This window comes from Puma concolor, chromosome A3, assembly GCF_028749965.1.
Source record: "Puma concolor isolate L17-30 chromosome A3, mPumCon1.1.hap2, whole genome shotgun sequence".
In the NCBI taxonomy this organism is placed as follows: domain Eukaryota; kingdom Metazoa; phylum Chordata; class Mammalia; order Carnivora; family Felidae; genus Puma; species Puma concolor.
In genome coordinates this window covers 77,640,399-77,661,863 of record NC_141669.1, presented here as the reverse complement: position 1 = coordinate 77,661,863, position 21,465 = coordinate 77,640,399, and the positions used below count along the sequence as shown (strand labels likewise).

Below are 21,465 nucleotides of genomic sequence, written 5' to 3'. Positions count from 1 at the left end.
CGTCAAATTGTGAATCAAGGGGGATTTTCCAATGCAAAACTGCCTCCCCCACGAACATTAATAATTCAGATATCAACAGCAAATATTCAAATATCAACAGCAAAACAATTTTAGTGAGTATGAGATGATAATTTGCCAAAAATCTATATATTCATCTAAAACTTGCTTCAATGACTATCTCTTCCAAGTTCATGGCAACAGATATATTAAAAAGGTGATTTTTCTTCACCTATTTTCTCTAACACTTTGTGCTAGCAAGTTGGGCTTTTCCATATTCATTCTGGAAGATCCATGTCTTTCTCAGATTTCATGTTCCCTGAGTTCTAAGTGGAAGCAGTTAGTTCCTCCCACAATCGTGGTGTTACCGAAGGCTCCTCAGCAGCAGGATGGAAGCAGAGATGCAATTAGCTAGTCGTCCAAGAAGGTTGTCATGGAATAGATGGTCGTATTCCCAAGCCACGTGGCTGCCTCACTGTTTCACTCCCCTAATACTTAAAGAATCCTATAAAAAGGGAATCGGTTGTTCAGTCTCTTCTTGTTCCCCACCTACCATGTTAATGTTTCATCTTTGTTTTTTGGAATAGATGTTTTGGTGCATTTTGAGGGATGGGACAGAGAAAGGGGAAAGTTTTGATTGCCAAAGTTCATTGAGGACTACAGTATTTTGTATCCATAATTATTACTGACTGATGTTAATGAGGTGTAAGAAGTATTTAACATTCAAAGAAGATTTTTAAAATTTAATGTGAAAAATGCCTGTTTTTGTTTGTTTGTTTGTTTCAGCCAAAAGATATTGCTCACTTTTGGGAACTAGGTGGAGGGACCTCTTTATTGGACTTAATCAGCATACCCATCACAAGTGACACCTTACGGTAAGTGAGCCAGATCCAGGAACGGTTGTTAGTAAGTACCCAGTAGTGTCCACAGGATGAATATAAGTAGGCTTTCAGGAATCGGAATTTGGGGGGACAGTTTTCTGTTGCTGAAGGTCTATACTCTCTTCCTTTCTATGCGCTTAAAGTATAATGCTTTCAAAGAGATTTTAAAAGAACCAGGGTTCTGGCCTGTGCTGACAGCTGGCATTCCAACCAGTAACATATTTTGCAAGCCTGAAAACAAAGTATGTCAAATAACACTTAGCAATGAATTCACTTGGCAAACATGAATTTGAAAAGCTTAATTCTTTTGAATACCCATCCAAGTGTAAGCTGATTCAACCCTGAGTTTTTTCTTCAGCTGGATATGGTAAGTCTACCTTTGAATTTAATGCTAATTAGTACTGTTGAAGCTTCACCCAAGGGAACACTGAGTTTGCGGAGGGAGAAAGTCTATTTGCTGACCGAAAAGAAATAGAAACTTGGGGAAAACCTCAAACTCTTTGGTGGCGTTTCCTGACAATGACTCCCACATGTTGGCCAAATCAGATGTGGAAAATTGTGACATTTCTCACAATGTTCCTGGGAATGTGTCTCAGCCAAGGAAAACAGATTTTTACATCTGAAAGATCTTACTTTTGTCAGAGTTTAACACAAACCATTGCTGCTGCCTGGACCAAATACAAAGGGCTGCACTATTATTTGTTACATTTCAGCCACTTAGATCTTTAGGGTATGGAATTGTTTCTGGTTAACGCAATTGTTTTTCCATAGCTAGTTGGGTACAGATAATGTTGGCTTTATTTTTTCAGCGATATTTTTTCTTTTAAATAAATTTAATTTACTGTCTTTTACTTATTATAAAAATAGTACCGTATATGTTCATGTAGAAATCTTGGAAAAACGTTGAAAGGTTTGAAGAAAGTAAGAGCGCCCTTAATCACCTGAGAAATAACCTCTGTTAACATGCCGAGGTAGTTCTTTCAGTGTTTTCAGCATTTATAAATATATTGTATGGGGGCGCCTGGGTGGGTCAGTCAGTTAGGCGTCTGATTTTTGATTTCGGCTCAAGTCATGATCTCACAGTTCCTGAGATTAAGCCCCATGTCGGGTCCTGCACTGAGCGTGGAGCCTGCTTAGGACTGACTCTCTCTCTCTCTCTCTCTCTCTCTGCCTCTCCGCTCCTTCCACACACATGTGCACTCTTTCTGTCTCTCTCAAATAAATAAACTTTAAAAAATGACATTATAAATATACTTTGTACAGATTTGGGATGTTTTATATATATGTTTAGATCTTTCTTTTTCATTTGTAACCACCATATGCCCCTGACATACTTTTTCAGAAACATGGAATTTTACGGCTATATTGATTTTCGTTTGTCCTCCTTTAACAGAGAAAAATAATTGAGGCCACTGGGAGTTAGGACCGCTCCTGGTGGTGTGGTTGAGAGAAGGCAAGGACGGGAGTTGCTGAGGAACCAGAGCTGCCAGTCAGTGTGCCCAGGGGCAGAAAGGAGTGAAAATGGCTGGGAGCTGCTCTTATCTGGGTTCTGAGCTGGCTTCAGTTCTGGCCCTGACTTTGTCACTCACTTCCTCTGGCCCAAGAGGCTTTGCACCTGATGGCCTTGTGGAAATTCTGGTTTCTGCAGGAAGCCACATTTTTGCACAGCTTCTTTAGTTTTTTATTTAAAAAAAATTTTTTTAGTGTTTATTTATTTTTGAGAGAGAGAGAGAGAGCATGAGCAGAGGAGGGGCAGAGAGAGAGACAGGAAGACACAGAATCCAAAGCAGGCCCCAGGCTCTGAGCTGTCAGCACAGAGCCCGCCGAGGGGCTTGAACTCACAAACCATGAGATCATGACCTGAGCCAAAGTCGGAGGCCCAACCAACTGAGCCATCCAGGTGCCCCTGCACAGCTTCTTTACTGCCTCACTTTGTGAGTTCTTGGGTCTTCTTCATTCCCCTGGTTCTACCCCAGGGCAGCCACAGCTTGCTTTAGGAGAGAGGGGAGGTCAAGGTTTTGATGACCAGAGGGAAAGGGAGCAGTAGGCCTGCATCCAAAGTAGGTTGCTGAGTGGTTAAGAAATTCATGAAGAACATTTCACTCCTAATGTTGCAAATCTCAAGAGTGTTTTGTGACTGGAATCAATCTGACACATAATTAACTTCCTTGTGTTGGACAAAGCCTAGCAACTTGAGAAAAATAATATTGCCAAATGCTATTCGATACTGTTTATCTTTAAAACGATTGTTCATAGAATAATTATAAATACACTGAACAGAGTTTAGATAATTTGTAATGGAGCATTTCCTGTGGTTTCATTCCCTGTTTAAAGAGCTGTTGAGTTTTTTTAAAAAACTTTTTTTAAGGATGATACTGTGCCATTTGAGACAACATGGACGGACCGAGAGGGTATGCTAAGTGAAATAAATTAGAGAAAGACAAATACCCTAAGATTCCACTCATAAATGGAATTAAAAAAAAAAAAAAAAAGAATAAACCAAAAGCAGAATCAGACCTGTAAATACAGAGAACAGACTTATGGTTGCCAGAGGGGAAGTGGGTAGGGGCTGGGCACAACGGGTAAAGGGTGCGAGATACTGGCTTCCAGTTATGGAATGAGTAAGTCACAGGAATAAAAGGCACAGCGTAAGAAACACAGTGAATGATATTGCGATGGCGATGTAATGGGACAGATAGCAGCTACACTTGTGGTGAGCACAGCATCATGTAGACACTTGTCAATTACTAAGTTGTACACCTGAAACTAATGTGACATCCTGTGTCAACTACACTCATATAAAAAAAAGTTAGCTGTCGTCTGCTATGAAGGTAAAGGTAACACAAGTGTTTCCAGTGCAACGGAAACAAATTTTAACCTTGGAAAAAAGTCGAGAATTCTGTCTTGTTTTCACTTAAATTTTTTATTTTTCATTTGGAAAAATGATAAATTTTATGTTGTATACATCTTACCACAATAAGAAAAAGTGAAACCAGTCGTTTTGTAAAAGCATTTAACCATACCAAACCTCTGAAATAAAATTGATTTCTTTACTATTAAGAAATATATATTATTTGTTATAGTCAAGCAAAGCTATTATGAGTTTATTGAAATGATGTAGATATGATTGGCTGGACAGTTTAATGGCACACTAATTTTATAGAAAATCCTGATAATTACTGTCTAAAAGACTATTTTCTGAAGTGACACCTATATAGTAAAGTACTGTTTCGCTTCAATTACACAAAATAGCTGGTTTGCTCAAACTGAGCAAAATAACTGACAATATTATAAAATAACTAACACGTATTATAATTCCTTGCTACACATACTAGCAGGATGTTTGTCCTGTTGATCGAGGATGCAGTAGCCCATGGTTATGGCTCTCCATGCTTATTATGACCACTTTCTGAAATAGTCCTAGATCTATTTTTTATTTTGATAAAATATCATAACATTTATCATTTTAGCCATTTTTAAGTGTGCAGTGTATTGACACTATGTATATTCGCATTGATGTGCAACCATCACCACCATCCATCTCCAGAACTTTTTCATCTTCCTGAACTGAAACTCTGTCCCCATGAATTAATAACTCTCTACTTTCCCCTTCCCCAGCCCTTGGCAGTCATCTTTATACTTTCTGTCTCTATGAATCTGGCCACTCTAGGTACCTCCTGGAAATGGAATCATGTAATACTTGTCCTTTGAGCCTGGCTTATTTCACTTTGCATAATGTCTTCCAGGTTCACCCATGTTGTAGGCTGCGTTAGAATTTCTTTCCTTTGTAAGGATGTTCCACTGGTCTTCTTTTGTGTGTATATAACACATTATGTTGATGCATTCATCCACGGATGGATATTTGGGTCGTTTCCACCTTTTGACTGTTGTGAATAGTGCTGCTAGGAGCACTGGTGTACAAATGTCTGCTTGAGTCCCTGATTTCAAATACGCCTGGAAGTGGAATTACTGAATCATATGGTAATTCTATGTTTAATTTTTTGAGGAACCAGCATACTGTTTAACACAGTAGGAATTTTACATTTTACATTCCCACCAGCAATGCACAAGGGTTTCAATTTCTCTATATCCTTTTTAAAAATACTTATTTTTTTAAAATTTTTTAAATGTTTTATTTATTTTTGAGACAGAGACAGAGCATGAATGGGGGGAGGGGCAGAGAGAGAGAGGGAGACACAGAATCCAAAGCAGGCTCCAGGCTCTGAGCTGTCAGCACAGAGCCCGACATGGGGCTTGAACTCATAGACCATGAGATCATGACCTGAGCCACAGTCAGACACTCAACCCACTGAGCCACCCAGGCGCCCCTAAAAATACTTATTTTTTTTGAGAGACACCCATGAGTATGGGAGGGGCAGAGAGAGAGGGAGGGAGGAAACCCCACACAGGCTCTGCACTGTCAGTACAGAGTCTGATGTGGGGCTCGAACCCACAAACCATGAGATCCGAATCAAAGGCTTAACCGACTGAACGACCTGGGTGCCTCCAATTTCTCTATATCCTTACCGACACTTGTTACTGTTTTGTTTTGGGTTTGGTTTCCCATAGCTATCCTAATGGGTATGCAGTAGCATCTCATTGCGGTTTTGATTTGCATTTCTGTGATGATTAGGGATGTTGGGCATCTTTTCTTATGTTGATGGCCATCTGTACATCTTCTTTGGAGAAATGTCTGTTTGAGTCCTTTGCCCATTTTTAAACCAGTTTGTTGTTGCTGAGTTTAGATTTACGTTGCACTCACATGAACACAGGTACACATTCACGTGGCAGTGGCAGTGGTGTGTGTGGTGGTCAGGGGTGTGCTTTCAGAGAGGCACCACAGTATGGCAGAAACGTGTGGCTTTGGATCTCCAGCTCTACAATTTACTAGTCATATGAACCTGTGTCTCAGCTTTCTAATCCATAAAATGGACATCATAGCATCTTCTAGGAAGGGTTGTTGTGAAGATGGCATAAATGATGTAGTCCACTGGCTGAGTCCATCAGTAAATCTGTTCTTCACCTAATGGTGTGTTGCTGCTGCTGCTCTTACTATTTTTGCTTCCCTTCTCTGGCGCATACAGTGAGATCTAAACATGACACTGTTGAACCCAACTGCTTGCAGATTCTTTGAACTGGATTATTATCAGTACAAATGAAACCTTCAGTGCCACTGGTGGTTGTAACATTTAAATACCACTAGATGGGGCGCCTGGGTGGCGCAGTCGGTTAAGCGTCCGACTTCAGCCAGGTCACGATCTCGCGGTCCGTGAGTTCGAGCCCCGCGTCAGGCTCTGGGCTGATGGCTCAGAGTCTGGAGCCTGTTTCCGATTCTGTGTCTCCCTCTCTCTCTGCCCCTCCCCCGTTCATGCTCTGTCTCTCTCTGTCCCAAAAATAAATAAACGTTGAAAAAAAAAATTTAAATACCACTAGAGAAAAGCACTGGAATAAATTAGGCTGTAACTTTGGAGGTGCCTGGGTGGCTCAATCAGTTGAGTGTCCCATTTCAGCTCAGGTCATGATCTTAATGTTCATGAGTCTGAGCCGCGCATCAGGCTCACTGCCGTCAGCGCAGAGCCCACTTCAGATCCTCTGTCCCCCTCTCTCTGTCCCTCCCCCGCTCACACTTCCTCTCAAAAATAAAAACATTTAAAGAAAAAATAAGGCTATGACTTTGGAGGGTGTGTGTGTGTTTTCTTAGAAAATTGCTGTTTTATTTTTTCCTTAAGCTGTAGTGTTCTTAAATAATAAATTTCAGTATAATAGGGTTTCAAAACAGTAATTATTGTGAGTCTTCTTTAAGAGATGTTTTTGTTTTTTAGGACATTTTCTATTGTTCTTGTTCTGGATCTTTCAAAACCTAATGACCTTTGGCCCACCATGGAAAATCTGTTGCAAGCCATGAAAAGCCATGTAGATAAAATGATAATGAAACTGGGGAAGACAAATTCCAAAGCAGCCTCTGAGATGAGACAGAGGATATGGAGTAATATGCAGAAGAACCATCCGGTGAGTTGCTGTTGGGATTATTCCCGGAATCCTTAGTCCAATACATAGCTAAAGACAACATCACAGACAACTTGCTGAGATTTTTATGCGTGACTGGAAATTCATTTGATGTAGATGAACTTGTTCACTGGAAAATTATAGCAATTTGATAAAACCTCAGTGAGAGCAAAACCAGGAGAAAGATGTCTTATGTCTTCTTGGTAGACATCCACTGTGACTGTTATGGCATATTATACCAATCAAAAGAAATAGGGTGAAGTAGTAGTTTGATATTGATTTTATAATCTGTATAAAACGAAGATAAAAAAACAGACTGTACAAAAACTCACCTGGCAAAACTAGATGAAGCTACACATTTAAGCAAGGAGTAGAGTTTTAACAGCCTTTCTCGCCACCCTCTGTTTTACATTCATTTGGTATCTGTCCCATATTCCGTGTCCTTTGATCCTCTGACAACTAATAAAATTACAAAGTTGCAATGATGGTAACACAGGTCCTTTAAATACAGTCATGAATATCATCTTCTGGAAAACCCACAGCAGTATTTGGCATTGTCCGGGGTTTATGTGAGTGTGTTTTACATCACGAATATCAGGACAAAAGTAACAGCTTATGGTTCACATCTATGCAGTGTAAATGCTATAGCAACAAAAGATAATACCAAGTAGTAAGGAACAAAAACGGGAAGACGGCATGTTATTTAAGAGAATAGGACAGAACATGATGGTAACTTAGGGAACTGCCATTTCTAGTTTTACACTTGAGAAATAGAACTTAGTGGAAGTTAAATATTAGAACATGTCAAGCAAACAAAGTCAACATCTACGAAGAGACTAAAAAGGTGTATTTTTGGAAGTAAATAGAATTTGCTGAATACATAGTATTAAACAGTTAATTACAGTAAATCAGTGAAATATGTTTGTTAACAGGATCGTGAATTAGTCGACCCATTTCTGATACCTCTGGTCATAATTGGAAGTAAATATGATATTTTTCAGGTAAGCTTTTCCACTTCTAGTTAAGGTGGTTGTTTATGCTTGGGACAGGAGCAAAAATAATAGTGAAATGAGAACAATGACTCTGGAAGGGAGAGGTCAAGGAGTCACACATCTTAAAGATCTGGAAAAGAGGATATAGTTGGGAAAGTGAAAATATGTAAAGAACAATAAAAATACAGTGGACTGGGGATGAAGCAGAATGGGGATAAGGTAGCTCAAGAAACTGAATCTTTCACCCAGTCACTGAGGGAAAGGACTTCCTCCCCAACTTTTAAATTGAAGAAAGCAGAAAATTGGTTTCTTCTTATCTTTGCTTGTCAGAGAATCCCCAGGGTATTCCACACTATAAAATGTGTGCTCATATCTCAATTCTGTTGAGCTACATGTTTAAACAAGGAAAGATCTGACAGCTATAGTTCTGGAAGGCCGCAGCTATTGTTCAACTCTCTATAGAAACAAATATCAAGGTAATGGAATCCTACTCCTCACAGTACGTTCCAAAAAAAAAAAAAAATCATCTATTTCCACACTTAATAATTTGTACCTTCCTGCTACAGATATTTAATTCTCTCAACTTTTTTCTTTTTAATAATGTATTTCTTCAGGATTTTGACTCTGAGAAGAGAAAGGTTATATGCAAGACACTTCGATTTGTTGCACATTATTATGGAGCATCATTAATGGTTTGTACCTTTCCTACCCTTTGGCTTGAGTAGACAGCACCAAATTTAGAAAAGTTAGCAACTTGATGCACAGTTATAAATACTAATGCTTTTACTAATGCACATAATCCCCTCCTTTCCTTTCCCATTGCCCCCAAACCCTCTTGTTACAGTGTTTGATAATGTATTTCTAGAACACCCTTTGCTAGATGGCCTTCCATGTCTTTGGAGCAGCTGCTTATGCCCATAAGCCCCAGTCCATCTTTTTTTATAATTTTTTTTTTTAAACTTCTAACTTTTTTTTTAATTTATTTATTTTTTTAAAACATTTTTTTTTTCAACGTTTATTTATTTTTGGTACAGAGAGAGACAGAGCATGAACGGGGGAGGGGCAGAGAGAGAGGGAGACACAGAATCGGAAACAGGCTCCAGGCTCCGAGCCATCAGCCCAGAGCCCAACGCGGGGCTCGAACTCACGGACCGCAAGATCATGACCTGAGCCGAAGTCGGCTGCTCAACCGACTGAGCTACCCAGGCGCCCCCCCAGTCCATCTTAAAGAGATAAACTGGCTATTAACTTATTCATTTTTAGTTTCCCCTTAAGAATGAAAATCTGTATTTTCTTTTTTTTTTATTTTTTTTTAATGTTTGTTTATTTTTGAGACAGAGAGAAACAGAGCATGAATGGGGGAGGGTCAGAGAGAGAGGGAGACACAGAATCTGAAACAGGTTCTAGGCTCTGAGCTGTCATCACAGAGCCTGATGTGGGGCTCAAACTCAGGGACCACGAGATCATGACCTGAGTCAAAGTTGGACGCTTAACTGACTGAGCCACCCAGGTGCCCCGAGAATCTGTATTTTCTTAAGAGTAAAGGGGGATAAAAAACCTTAACAAAATATTCTTTTTTAAACTTAAAAAAAAAAAAAAAAAAGCACCGCTCTTTGTTGTAGAAGTTAAAAACATGAACTCGGGAGTCTTGCTGCCTGGGTTTGAATCTGAGGACAACCACTTTCTAGATGGTCACATAATCTCACTTAAGCCTCAGTCTCCAACAGGGTAAAACAGACAAAAATAGTGCCCCTTCTTCATAGGGTTGTTGTGAGGATAAAAGAAAGTAACGTGACAGGCTCACCACAGTGCCTGAAACAAAGTGTTCCTTAATAAATGTTGCTTATTATAACTGTTATCATTACGTTCCACAGCAGGACCAAAGGATAAAGGATATCCTTTAATGCAATAAGATATAAGAGCACTTTTATTTAAAAGAAATAGTATCTTCCCATTTGAATGGTTTCTTTTTCCCCCTAAATGAAAGTGCTCAGGGGAAGCAGGAGACAACATGGGCTAGCCCCTAGCCTTCATGGGTAGTATATTATGACTAAAGGTAACATTTTATACTTTTCAGAATACTCCAAATAAATTGCATTGTGTATTTTCTTAAAACTCAGTACCTTTTATGTTTATACTGTATCTGCTTACATATTAAATTGACAGAGTACTTTGGAAATATATTTTTTAGAGTTTTTTTAAAAAGTTTATGTGTTTATTTTGAGAGAGTGTGCGTGCGTGAGTGTGGGAGGGGCAGAGAGGGAGAGAGAATCTCAAACAGGCTCCATGCGGTCAGCGCTGAGCCCGATGTGGGTCTTGATCCCACAAACCGTGAGACTATGACTTGAGCTGAAATCAAGAGACACTTAATCGACTGAGCCATCCAGGCACCCCTAATTTTTTTTTAAGTTTTTATTTATTAGAGAGAGACAGACAGCACAAGCGGGGGAGGGGCAGACAGGGAGAGAGAGAATCCCAAGCAGGCTCTGTGCTGCTAGGGCAGAGCCCAACATAAAGCTCAAACTCACGAAACTATGAGATCATGACCCAAGCCAAAACCAAGAGTCAGACGCTTAATCAGCTGAGGCACCTAGCCCTGCCCCCCCACCCCACCTAATTTTTTTAAAGTAATCTCTACACCCATGTGGGGCTCAAACTCACAACCCCGAGATCAAGAGTCGCATGCTGTACTAACTGAGCCAGCCAGGCGCCCTAGAAATACTTATTTTTACTATTTCAAAAAGATACGGGAGTTTAAAAATGAATGATCCCTCCAAGATACAGAAGCAAAGACGATGGATCTTGTAGTTTCTTATTTTTACCACAAGATAAAGCCCCACAGATCTGGTTAGTTAGCTGAGGGAAATCTCTTTCTTTAAGAGCAGATCACACTTGATGATCACGTCAGGGCCCAGTCTGGTCTTAAGGGTACAAATTTAGATGAAGTCAGACAGGCAGGACCCAGCAGGCCTAGATGGCCCAAAATCATCAGGGTTTTCTAGGGAACGGATTTGAGAAAGGCTTCATCTCAGCTTTCAGTAAGCCTGAGGGATGAGAGGTTGGGTTAGAGGAGCACTTCTAGACCATCAAGAGAACCATACAGCTTGTCTAGCTTCCCAGACCAAGAAGACAGTAGCCAAAGTTTCAAAGCCCCGTCTTTCAGTTTCACTTCAAGGAGGACAGTTTGGGGTTGCTTTACAAGATTGCCAGATCCTTTAAAATTCAGTCAAGAAAATGGATTCACTATTATGAGCAATCTAATAAAGTTATTAAAAATAAAAATAGAAAAACATTGAGAGGTAGGACCAGATTCAGTGGAGAGCTGTCAGGATGGTTGGAGATTTAAAAATGTGATATATGAGGAGGAGTATCAAATCATCTAGAATGTGATAATGCTTTTTAAACATTCAAAGGACTGTCCCATGGAAGAGGGAATAGGTATATTCTTTGCTCTCTTAGAGTCAAGAACAAGGAATCAATAGAGTTTAGATCAAAATAAGAAAGAACTCTCTAATCCTACCATTATCTGAAAATGGAATGAACTGCTTTGGGAGGTGATGAGTTCCCATTGAGTTGATACAAGCAGAGGCTCTACAGCTATTTGAGGAGGATGTTTCAAGGCAATTGATGCAGTAGATAGGGAAGTTGAGTCAGAAAACTTCTCCTGTCCTCCCAGCCCTACAGTTAGTTCTATGAAATACGTTTGTGATGACACACAACGTCCACACATATTCATCATCATCATCATCATGAAGTTGTGTTTTAAAAATTCAGTTAGTTTTTATACTTTTAAACCTTCTTTCAAAGGAAGTATTAAAATTATTTCAATTTTGAAAAGTCAATGTATTAAATTTTATATATTCACATGAATAATTTGCCTGAGAGCCTGTTTTTTTTTTTTATTATTTTGTTATTTTATTTTTGAGAGAGAGAGAGAGAGCGCGCATGAGTGGGGGAGGGGCAGAGAGAGAGGGAGACACAGAATCTGAAGCAGGCTCCCGGCTCCCAGCTGTCAGCACAGAGCCTAACGCGGGGCTTGAACCCACGAACTGTGAGATCATGACCTGAGCTCAAGTCGGACACTTAATCGACTGAGCCACCCAGGTGCCCGGAGAGAGTCTGTTCTTAATCCAGAATGAATCTTATCCTGAAAACTGATTTCTTTGCCTTATAAAATTCCATGTCATTTTGGTTCATGGTTGTTTTTCCCACTTTCATACATGTTAACTATTCTTATTTGGCTGAGTAACTTTTGGTATTTCCAAAAAACAAATCTAATCTTAAAAGATTTGTAGGGTAACCAACCACATATCCTGATTTTCACCTGTTGTCTCAACTTAATTATTACTGTTTTTTTTTAACGTTTATTTATTTTTGAGACAGAGACAGAGCATGAACAGGGGAGGGGCAGAGAGAGAGGGAGACACAGAATCTGAAACAGGCTCCAGGCTCTGAGCTGTCAGCACAGAGCCCGACGCGGGGCTTGAACTCACGGACCGTGAGATCATGACCTGAGCCGAAGTCGGACGCTTAACCGACCAAGCCACCCAGGCGCCCCTCAACTTAATTATTAATAGTACCCACCCCCTTTCATTCTCTGAAGTGTTCTGGTTATGGTCACTCTAGTTATATACCACCACTGAGCATCTTCAGGAACTTGTTTTGCAGGCTCAAAGGCAATTCTGAAAAGTTAAATGATCATTTTAATGACTATCAGTATTGTTGCATTAGTCTGTAGCCTCCATGTTGGCCTTTTGGAAGACAGTACTATGCCCTTGGATGGAAAAGTTATTTATGACGTAAACCTTCTATTTTCTACCAACCAGATTGCATTTGGGCAATTGTTATGAGCCATATGTGGGAGTAGCCGAAATGACCAGTGCATAAACACCAGTCCCTTCCGTATCATGCACTCATAAAATGTGAAGAGTGAGTTAAAATTTATTGAGACTTCTTTATTTTCCTTTATTCAGGTTTTTTGTCTACTCAAACAAGTGTGTGTTGGGCAAATAAATAGTAATTCTGTCTGCAATTTGCACGTGTTCAAAGCCATATTTATTTTACCTGTTTCTGTGATCTGAAAGCAGAGCATATAATTTGTTCTGTTTTTTTTTAGTTTACCAGTAAATCAGAAGCTCTATTACTAAAAATACGTGGAGTTATCAACCAGTTAGCATTTGGCATTGACAGAAGGTACTGTTAAAATAGATTTTTTATATCTTTTTATTATTTTTTGCCAATAATAATCTCCTCTGATTATTGCTCATATCAGGCTTTGTTTCTTGATAGGAAAGGGCCTCCAGGTGGCTCTTCTTAGAGAAATAATTTCATATTATTTCTCATTTCCTATGTTAAATATTTCTCAAATATTATAACTAAAATGTTATGTAATGCCTAAAGATTAGGATAAAATAATCATACTACTACCCTTGTTTCCCTGATTTCTTTTACTTTATTTCTGTAATCTTAGTAGCTTTCCCTGTATTATCATTTCCTTATATTGATTATAGAAATTGAATTGATAATTGTAGTATGTACATTTTTCTTAAACTTGCTCCTTTTCTTGGTTGTCATTTAAGGTAATTTGTGTCTGTCACTTTTTTCCCCCCTATAAAGCCTTTATTAATGCCAGACTTTAATATTTGAAATAATTTAAATTGATATTCACTCATTCATTTAGGAGCAGTGTGCTCTCTCACCAGTAGCTAGACATAAAACCTGGCTCTTGTATTTACAGTAGAGCATGGCAGGATATTCGATTGCTAAACTAAATTAGACTCTTTTTTCTTCTTATCCATGTAGCAAATCAATATGTGTGGATCAAAATAAACCACTGTTTATCACAGCAGGATTGGATTCTTTAAGTCAAATAGGTTGGTGAACTTATTAAGATTGTTCAATCTTTTTTTAATTGCTTATTGATTTTTATCCTACCCTACGTTCACTTCATCTCCAACATACCACCATTTCTGATTTCATTATCATTGCTGTTATTTCTTATGCGTTTATTTGTATACACGGTATTGATGCAACATGCATCACATTGACATATTTGGGATGGAAGGATTGTTGCACATAAGAGACTGGTTTTGGATTTCTAGTTCACTAAAAAATTTGCATGTATTTCCTTTCCCTCGCTGATTTCCAGGTACTTTTAAATTTTAGCTTGTTGGGTGTAGAAGAAAACCAGAAATATAGAGTGGTCAGGAAATTCAAAGCTACAGATTATGGGCAGTGATGAAAAATATGAGATTCCAGTGTTGGAATAAACCAAAAAAGAACAGTTGTACTAATTATGTATGCTTTAAATCTTCATTATGAAAATAGCTTGCTTCAAAAATAATGGGATATATTTCCTAAACGTATGGGTATGTTAGGCTCATGAAGTGAAAAGAATTTTTTTTGGTTTTTTTCTTTTGTTTTGTTTTGTTTTTTGCGAAAAGAATTGTTAAGAGTTTATATAATCAAGCTCCTTATCTTCCCACAGAAGCTATTTTCATTGTGGAGGTTTGGGCCCTAGCAAACTTCTACTCTGTAGCTAGAAGTTTGGTTTTAACACTCTAGTAAATAGTTTTCTTTTTTATTTCCCATCACCTATTACTCTTACTAAAGTTGACTGGACTTCAAATGTAGATCTTTGTAATGAGATTATAGATTGAATTGGAATGAAAAGAATAGAGGTGGTTAATGAGTGATCACAAAGACTTAAGTTCATTCGCAGTGAGAATCAGGGTATGTACTGCCAGGTAATGCCCCTGTAAATAGCTGGAGGTCGGACAAGGAACGAGAATGACTGAATTTAAAAAACAGGGAGGGTGCAAAACAGAAGAGATTCTCAAATATAGAGACCAAACAGGGTTGCTGGAGGGGTTTGTGGGGGGGTGGGCTAAATGGGCAAAGGGCATGAAGAAGGACATTTGTTGGGATGAGCACTTAGGTGTTATATGTAGGGGATGAATCACTGGATTCTACTGAAATCATTATTGCACTACATGCTAACTAACTTGGATGTAAAATAAATCATGGAGCTTAGACCTCATCAAAATTAAAAATTTTTGCTCTTAAAATCCCACTTGAAAAGAATAAAAAGACATGCCACATTCTGGGAGAAAATATTTTCAACTGCATATTTGACAAAGGACTAGTATCTAGAATATATAACTTAACGGTAAAAACAGAATCCAACTAAAAAATAGGCAAAAGATATGAGCGGGCATCTCACCAAAGAGGATATAGAAACGGCAAACAAGCATATGAAAAGATGTTTAATATCTTTAATCATTAGGGAAGTCAAATTGAAACCACAATTTGCTAATCAGAATAGCTCACAAAAAATAGTGACAATGCCAAATGCTGGCAAGGATACAGAGAAACTGGATACTCACATTGCTGGTGGGAATGTCAGATGGTAGTTTTCACTCTTGAAAACAGTTTGACAGTTTCTTATAAAACTAAACATGCACCTACCATATGACCTAGAAATTGCATTATTGGGCATTTAAGAGAAATTAAAACTTATGTAACTTATATTAAGATCTGTACACAGATATTCACGGTGGTTTCATTTGTAATAGCACAAAACTAGAAACAACCAGAGATGTTGTTTCAAACTATGTACTATGGTATGGTATATCCATACAATAAAACACTACTCAGCAAAAAGGAGGAACAAACTGTTGATACCCACAATAATTTGGATTAATCCAAGTGTATACTGAATGGGAAAAAAGCCAATCAGGAAAGGTTCTACACAATAGGATTCTATTTATTTAAATTTTTTGTAATGAAAAAAATGTTAGAAATGGAGGAAAGATTAATGGTGATCAGAGGTTAGGGACAGAACTGTAGGTGAGGAGGTAGAAGAGATTGGGAAGAGAGTTGTGTGTTTATAAAAGGCCAACACATAGGATCCTGAAACAATGGCACTATACAGTAAGTATCTTAACTGAGGTACTGGATGTTTACCTACAAAGGTGATAAAATTGTATAGAACTTACTACACACACACACAAAAATGAGGACAAACAGAAACTTAGGAAAGCTGAATTAGATTGGTGGATCGCATTAGTGTCTTTCCCTCCAAAGTGGTAAAGAGGTACTGAAAGATCAACAATGTAGATGGTAGAAGAGAAAGAATTAGAAATCTCAAGATTATAGACAACTGCCAAGAAGTGGCAGCAATTTTTCAAATTGAATTATATAATCAATACATAAAGGCATGCTCATTATAAAATGTTAAAACAGTACATAAGAATCAAGTTTGATATGTGTACTTCCAGACCACTTTCTATATGTGTGAATGTTGTAGAAAAAAACTATTTGTTTGAACATAATTATATCATTCTCTAGCTATTATTTTTAAAGTTTCCTTTTCTACTCAATGTGTGTTAGTGGTTTTTCCACACTAGTGCCACAGCTAGGTCTGTTTGGTATTTTGACTGCTGGACACAGTTACAGAGCATGGCTGTGCATAATTTAGTTTACTATGCCTTTACTGATGGACAGTTTGGTTGTGGCCAATTTTTCACTAACACTAACGATGATGCAGTGTGAAACGGTTAATACGTGTGTGCAGGTGTTTCTGGGTTAAACACCAAAAACGGGTTTCTGGGTAATAACATACGACTTTTTTCTGTATTTACATAGGAGGTAGTAGTGTCAAATTACTTCCCCGAATTAGTTGTCCCAATTTGCATTCTAATGAGTAGCATGTAAGACAGTCTGTTTACATACAAATTCACAAACACATGAGAATACCAAACTCGGTATTTTTGCTGGACACCAGTGTACGTGTGGGGAAAAAGAATCACAGTTGACTCATTACTCTTGTCTCCTCTTCCTCTGGTGCTAGAATCTGGGGCAAGTGGTCTTGCTATACTGTGTTGGGGTAAATTTTAATAGCGGCTATGTTAGGGAGAAGGGAAATGACTGATCTAGGATTTATGCTTTTCTAAGTGTCATCTGTTTTATTGATAGTTTGTCAAGTTTTAATCAGTGCAGTCATTTGGAGTACAACTTCCAATTCTAGGATCTCCTCCTGTTCCTGATAATGACATTGGAAAGCTTCATGCCCATTCACCAATGGAATTGTGGAAAAAAGTGTATGAAAGGGTCTTTCCACCAAAGGTATAGATTTCTAGTTCTTTTAAAGCAAGACTTTTTTGCACTACTCAGTTATTGGGAAGTGTTCCTGAGTTTATTATGATTACTTTGCTTTCTAGTCACATGCTCAAAAATCAAGCATGTGCCAAAAGTCTATTGTACACAAGGCACTGGGACTTAAAAGGTGGGCAAGACATAGCTCCCACTCCACTTTCAAATGCAGCTTGCAGGCTTCCTGAGAGGGAGAAATAGTGGCTAAAAGTAGAGGGCGGGAGAGGGCCTCCTGGTAGAATTTGAATGGGCCCCAATGGCTGGGGGTCACTGGGGGTCTGGGCATGAAATGACTCGAATTGTAATTTCAGAGTATCAACACACTAAAAGATACCAAGGACCCCGCAAGAGACCCTCAGTATGCTGAAAGAGAAGTTGACGAAATGAGAATGCAGAAGGATCAGGTATTATCCTAAACACTTATTTTATTGCATCTTGAGTTTTATCACAAAATACATCTGGAATTACATAGATTTTTCTCATTTAATGTTTGTTTTTTACTTTTAAAATTATTGAGGGGTGCCTGGGTGGCTAAGTTGGTTAAGCGTCTGACTTTGGCTCAAATCATGATCTCACAGTTCATGAGTTCGAGCCTCACATTGGGCTCTGTACTGACATCTCAGAGCCTGGAGCCTGCTTTGAAATGTCTCTCTCTCTCTTGCCCCAACCCTGCTCACACTCTCTCTCCAAAAATAAACATTAAAAAAAAATAATAAAATTGAAATAGCACATCTTCACTCTATAAAACAATAAAATTCTGATGTGCACAAAGAAGGAATTTAAGCCACCTGCCATTCCAGCACCGAGACATGACGCAATGTTCACATACTGTTTTTGGATTCTCCCGTTTATTTTATGTTGAAGAGGGGTAGTGATTCTTACCTTGCTGTTGGGGAGACAGTTTCATAATATGCTTTTGTTTGTGGGATTGTTTAAAAGGTTTTGTTTTTTGTTAAAACATTACATACTTAAAACTTTTCTTGTACCAGAAAAACTCAGAACTATCCAATCTGAAACCACATAAACATAGGATCTCCCAGGAAAGTGATTAAAAATGGACACTGAATGGGGCACCTGGGTGGCTCAGTTGGTTAAGCATCTGACTTTGGCTCAGGTCATGATCTCCTGGTTTGTGAGTTCGAGCCCCACGTTCGGCTCTGTGCTAACAGCTCAGAGCCTGGAGCCTGCTTCAGATTCTGTGTCTCCCTCTCTCTCTGCCCCTCCCCTGCTCGTTCTCTCTCAAACATTAAAAAATGAGAGATGGAGTTCCATATATGCCTAGCTAGTACCATTTGTGATACACAAGCCATGTAAGAATGCAGAAGCTGGTAAATTCATCATGACCCAATACTTAGATTTTCTTAGATTTCCTTCTAGTTTGATAAAGTGGGACACTGTGCAGAATCCAACCTTACACAAGTAGGCACTATAAATGGGATGCCCTAACAACCTCTCAGGTGGGATTTGTAGTGCTGTGTCGCTTGGGACAGTCACACTACTGTGTAACCTGAACACAACCATCCACTGGAGCAGTGACCAGAGTGATTTTCTCAGCACTAGCCTTTCACCTTCAGGGGCCCTAGAATAAGAAAGCAAAGCATTTTATTTAAACATAGTCCACAAGACTTTTGAAAACTGTGTCATGAATAGAGGGTTTCATTGCTGTAGCAAAGTGAGAGGCATGATGTAGAAACAGATGACCTCATGTAACCTTTATTATGTGTGCAATTGACTAAAGATTAGTTGGAAGTCATCGTGAATTAGTATCTAGGAGTCAATGACTTAACTGCTGTTGTTATGTTTATGTCACACAGTTTGATCTCTTTTATTACATTTATATGCACAGGTATTATAAAAGGGCTGGGATGTTTCTCAGCATCATGGCTTTTCACATTCAGATCCATCTTCCCTGACCTAAAACTGAAGGAATTTGGAGTGGAGCTGGAAAGCAACCCCACAATACCTAGCATTCTTCACTATTAACACAGCCTATGAAAGAATTCGTCTGTGTTAGGTGAAAATCTAGCCAGTTGTCCTCAGCTCTTTCTTCACGTTGCTGTTTTCTTGCTCTTTTTAAGCTTATCCTGAGAGAGTAAGTGTGAGTGGGGGGAGGGACAGAGAGAGAGGGAGAGAAAGAATCTAAAGCAGATTCTGCACTGTCACTAGAATGCCCCATTCAGGGTTTAGTCTCACCGTGAGCTCATGACCTGAGCTGAAATCAAGAGTCTGACGCTTAACTACAGCCCCAGTTTTTTTCCTTTGTTCATTTCTTAAATTCCACATGAGTGAAATCATATGGTATTTATCTTTCTCTGACTTGTTTCACTTAGCATTACACTCTCTAGCTCCATCCATGTTGTTGCAAATGGCAAGATTTCATTCTGTCTTTGGCTGAGTAATGTTGTGTATATACCACATCTTTTTTATTTTTTTATTTCTGAGACAGAGACAGAGCATGAGCAGGGGAGGGTCAGAGAGAGAGACACAGAATCTGAAGCAGGCTCCAGGCTCTAAGCTGTCAGCACAGACCCTGAACATGGGACTCAAACCCAATAACTGTGAGATCATAACCTGAGCTAAAGTTGGACGCTCAACCAACTGAGCCACCCAGGCGCCCTTAAAACTTTAGAGGTTCTTGAGACAAATTGAAAACCTTTCTTAGTTTTGTGTTCACTTTTAAAATGGCTTTCTAAAGTAGCCGTGAAGAATTGCAGTGTAAGGAAAATCTTACTTGTTCTTCCTTTAAAGCATCATCATATTATTTTGAATTCCTATGACAGCAGTACTGAAGGTCTTGTGGATATGGTGAGTTGTGTATCACACCAGTCATTCTTTCTTTTCCCTGACATGACCTGTGTGACCAGCCCAATTCTTCTCTCAGTTTGCTGTCTGCAGAAGGGAGGTATCTCTAGCAAAGAATTTTAAACAATGTCCTCACCCTTACCATTGGTAAAAATAATTCAGTGCTTGCAGTTAAAAACAAGATAACTGATTACTGTTTATTCCTTGGGAGTTAAACATCTTTGAACTCTTTGATAACTGATGAACTGAATTAATTTCCTTTAAAAAAAAAAAAACAAAACCAAGCTGTAAAGACTACTTTGGAGTTGTGATCTAAACACTAAGTGTTCAGTTTTAAAAGTTTTAACATTTAAATTGAAACAACTTGAGTATAGGTATGAAAGAGACAATCTGCAGTTTTTCTGAAAATGAGAATGGAATTTTCTTTTCATAGGAACTGTGAACTTCAATTATGTTAGCCAAAGGGCAGTGGTTACCTTATCTTGCAGAGTAACCACTTTTCGCTCATCTGAAATAATCTTTGTACAGTTATTGAGACAAGGAACAACAAGTAAGAGGCCAGGAGGCAATCCCCTTAGGGATGATCCCTTTGCATATCAATCATCTCATGCAGGGTATCCACCCATACTGGATTTTATGAATTGTCAAAGTAACATATACTTGTTGGTGGGGGAAAAAAACCCTCAAAAGACATAGAAGTATATAACATAGAAAGTGGAAGTATCCTATCCTCTCTCCACCGATCTGCTTTCTTCGTGTGACACATAGGACTGCTGTTACTTTTGCCGGATGCCCATGAAGCCATGTGCAAATGAGCACTGAGGTCTTCCCTTACTGGGAAAGTTGCCTTCATGTGTGCGCCAGTATACACAGTGCAGTGAATATCCTTCTGTTTATGTTCTTGCACTCTTCTCTATTATTCTGTGAGACACATTTTGAAAGGTACAAGCACTGGGTCAAAGGATATATACATTTTAAATACAGATATTTTGCTGACTTCAACAGTTTTGACAAATAGGAAACAAAAAATAAGATCACTTTTAAATACTTAAAGTATGACAAATGCATTTAATAGTTGAAAGACAATTTGTATGTATATATAGTATGTAATTTCGTCTTTAAGAAGTGGATCTCTAAAGTGTTGCTTAGGCTACAAACACTGAAGACTACATTTCTAGAAAATCCTAATTGTAAGAATTTACAGAATTGTCCAGAAATTTTGAAAATGATAATACCACAAAGGATATACTGTTATATCTAAAAGATGCTAAGGCAGCATTAAGACGCCTAGTTTAATTTTTAAAGTTTTTCTCTTTAAGTAATACATATTTTTGTTTTAGGAACTGGAACAATACAAAAGAAGTTCCTCCAAGTCTTGGAAACAAATTGAGCTTGATTCTTGAACATAATTCAACTATAGTGTATTTATTTCTTTCCCAAATACAAGTAAGTTTATTTTATTAATTAGCTATTATGGTAATAAGTGAAGAAAGTTGTCTAATTTGTTAAAGGAAAAGTGGAATTTCTTGTATTAGTGCAACTCCCTGGATACTTTTAAGTCTATAAAAAGGGGGAAAAGTTGTGTAATTACATGCAGTATTTTTTTTTTTAATAAAAAGAATCTTCTGCCTGCC

The 21,465-nt window shown here is 38.4% G+C and overlaps 1 protein-coding gene across 2 annotated transcripts in view; it reads left to right on the top strand.

The window, feature by feature from the left end:
* Positions 1 to 21,465, top strand: part of DYNC2LI1 (dynein cytoplasmic 2 light intermediate chain 1) — a 37,375-nt gene extending 15,910 nt beyond the window's left edge. Inside the window, exons 5-13 of one of the 2 annotated variants that reach the window (XM_086701212.1) lie at positions 784 to 872; positions 6,701 to 6,887; positions 7,817 to 7,885; positions 8,491 to 8,568; positions 12,993 to 13,069; positions 13,679 to 13,749; positions 16,905 to 17,002; positions 17,341 to 17,433; positions 21,172 to 21,465. In XM_086701212.1, coding sequence (XP_086557338.1) covers positions 784 to 872; positions 6,701 to 6,887; positions 7,817 to 7,885; positions 8,491 to 8,568; positions 12,993 to 13,069; positions 13,679 to 13,749; positions 16,905 to 17,002; positions 17,341 to 17,433; positions 21,172 to 21,234 — 825 coding nt within the window. In that variant the 3' untranslated portion in view covers positions 21,235 to 21,465. Of the gene's footprint in view, positions 1 to 783; positions 873 to 6,700; positions 6,888 to 7,816; positions 7,886 to 8,490; positions 8,569 to 12,992; positions 13,070 to 13,678; positions 13,750 to 16,852; positions 17,003 to 17,340; positions 17,434 to 21,171 lie in introns of those variants that run through there. The other variant, XM_086701213.1, reaches the window with a different exon arrangement.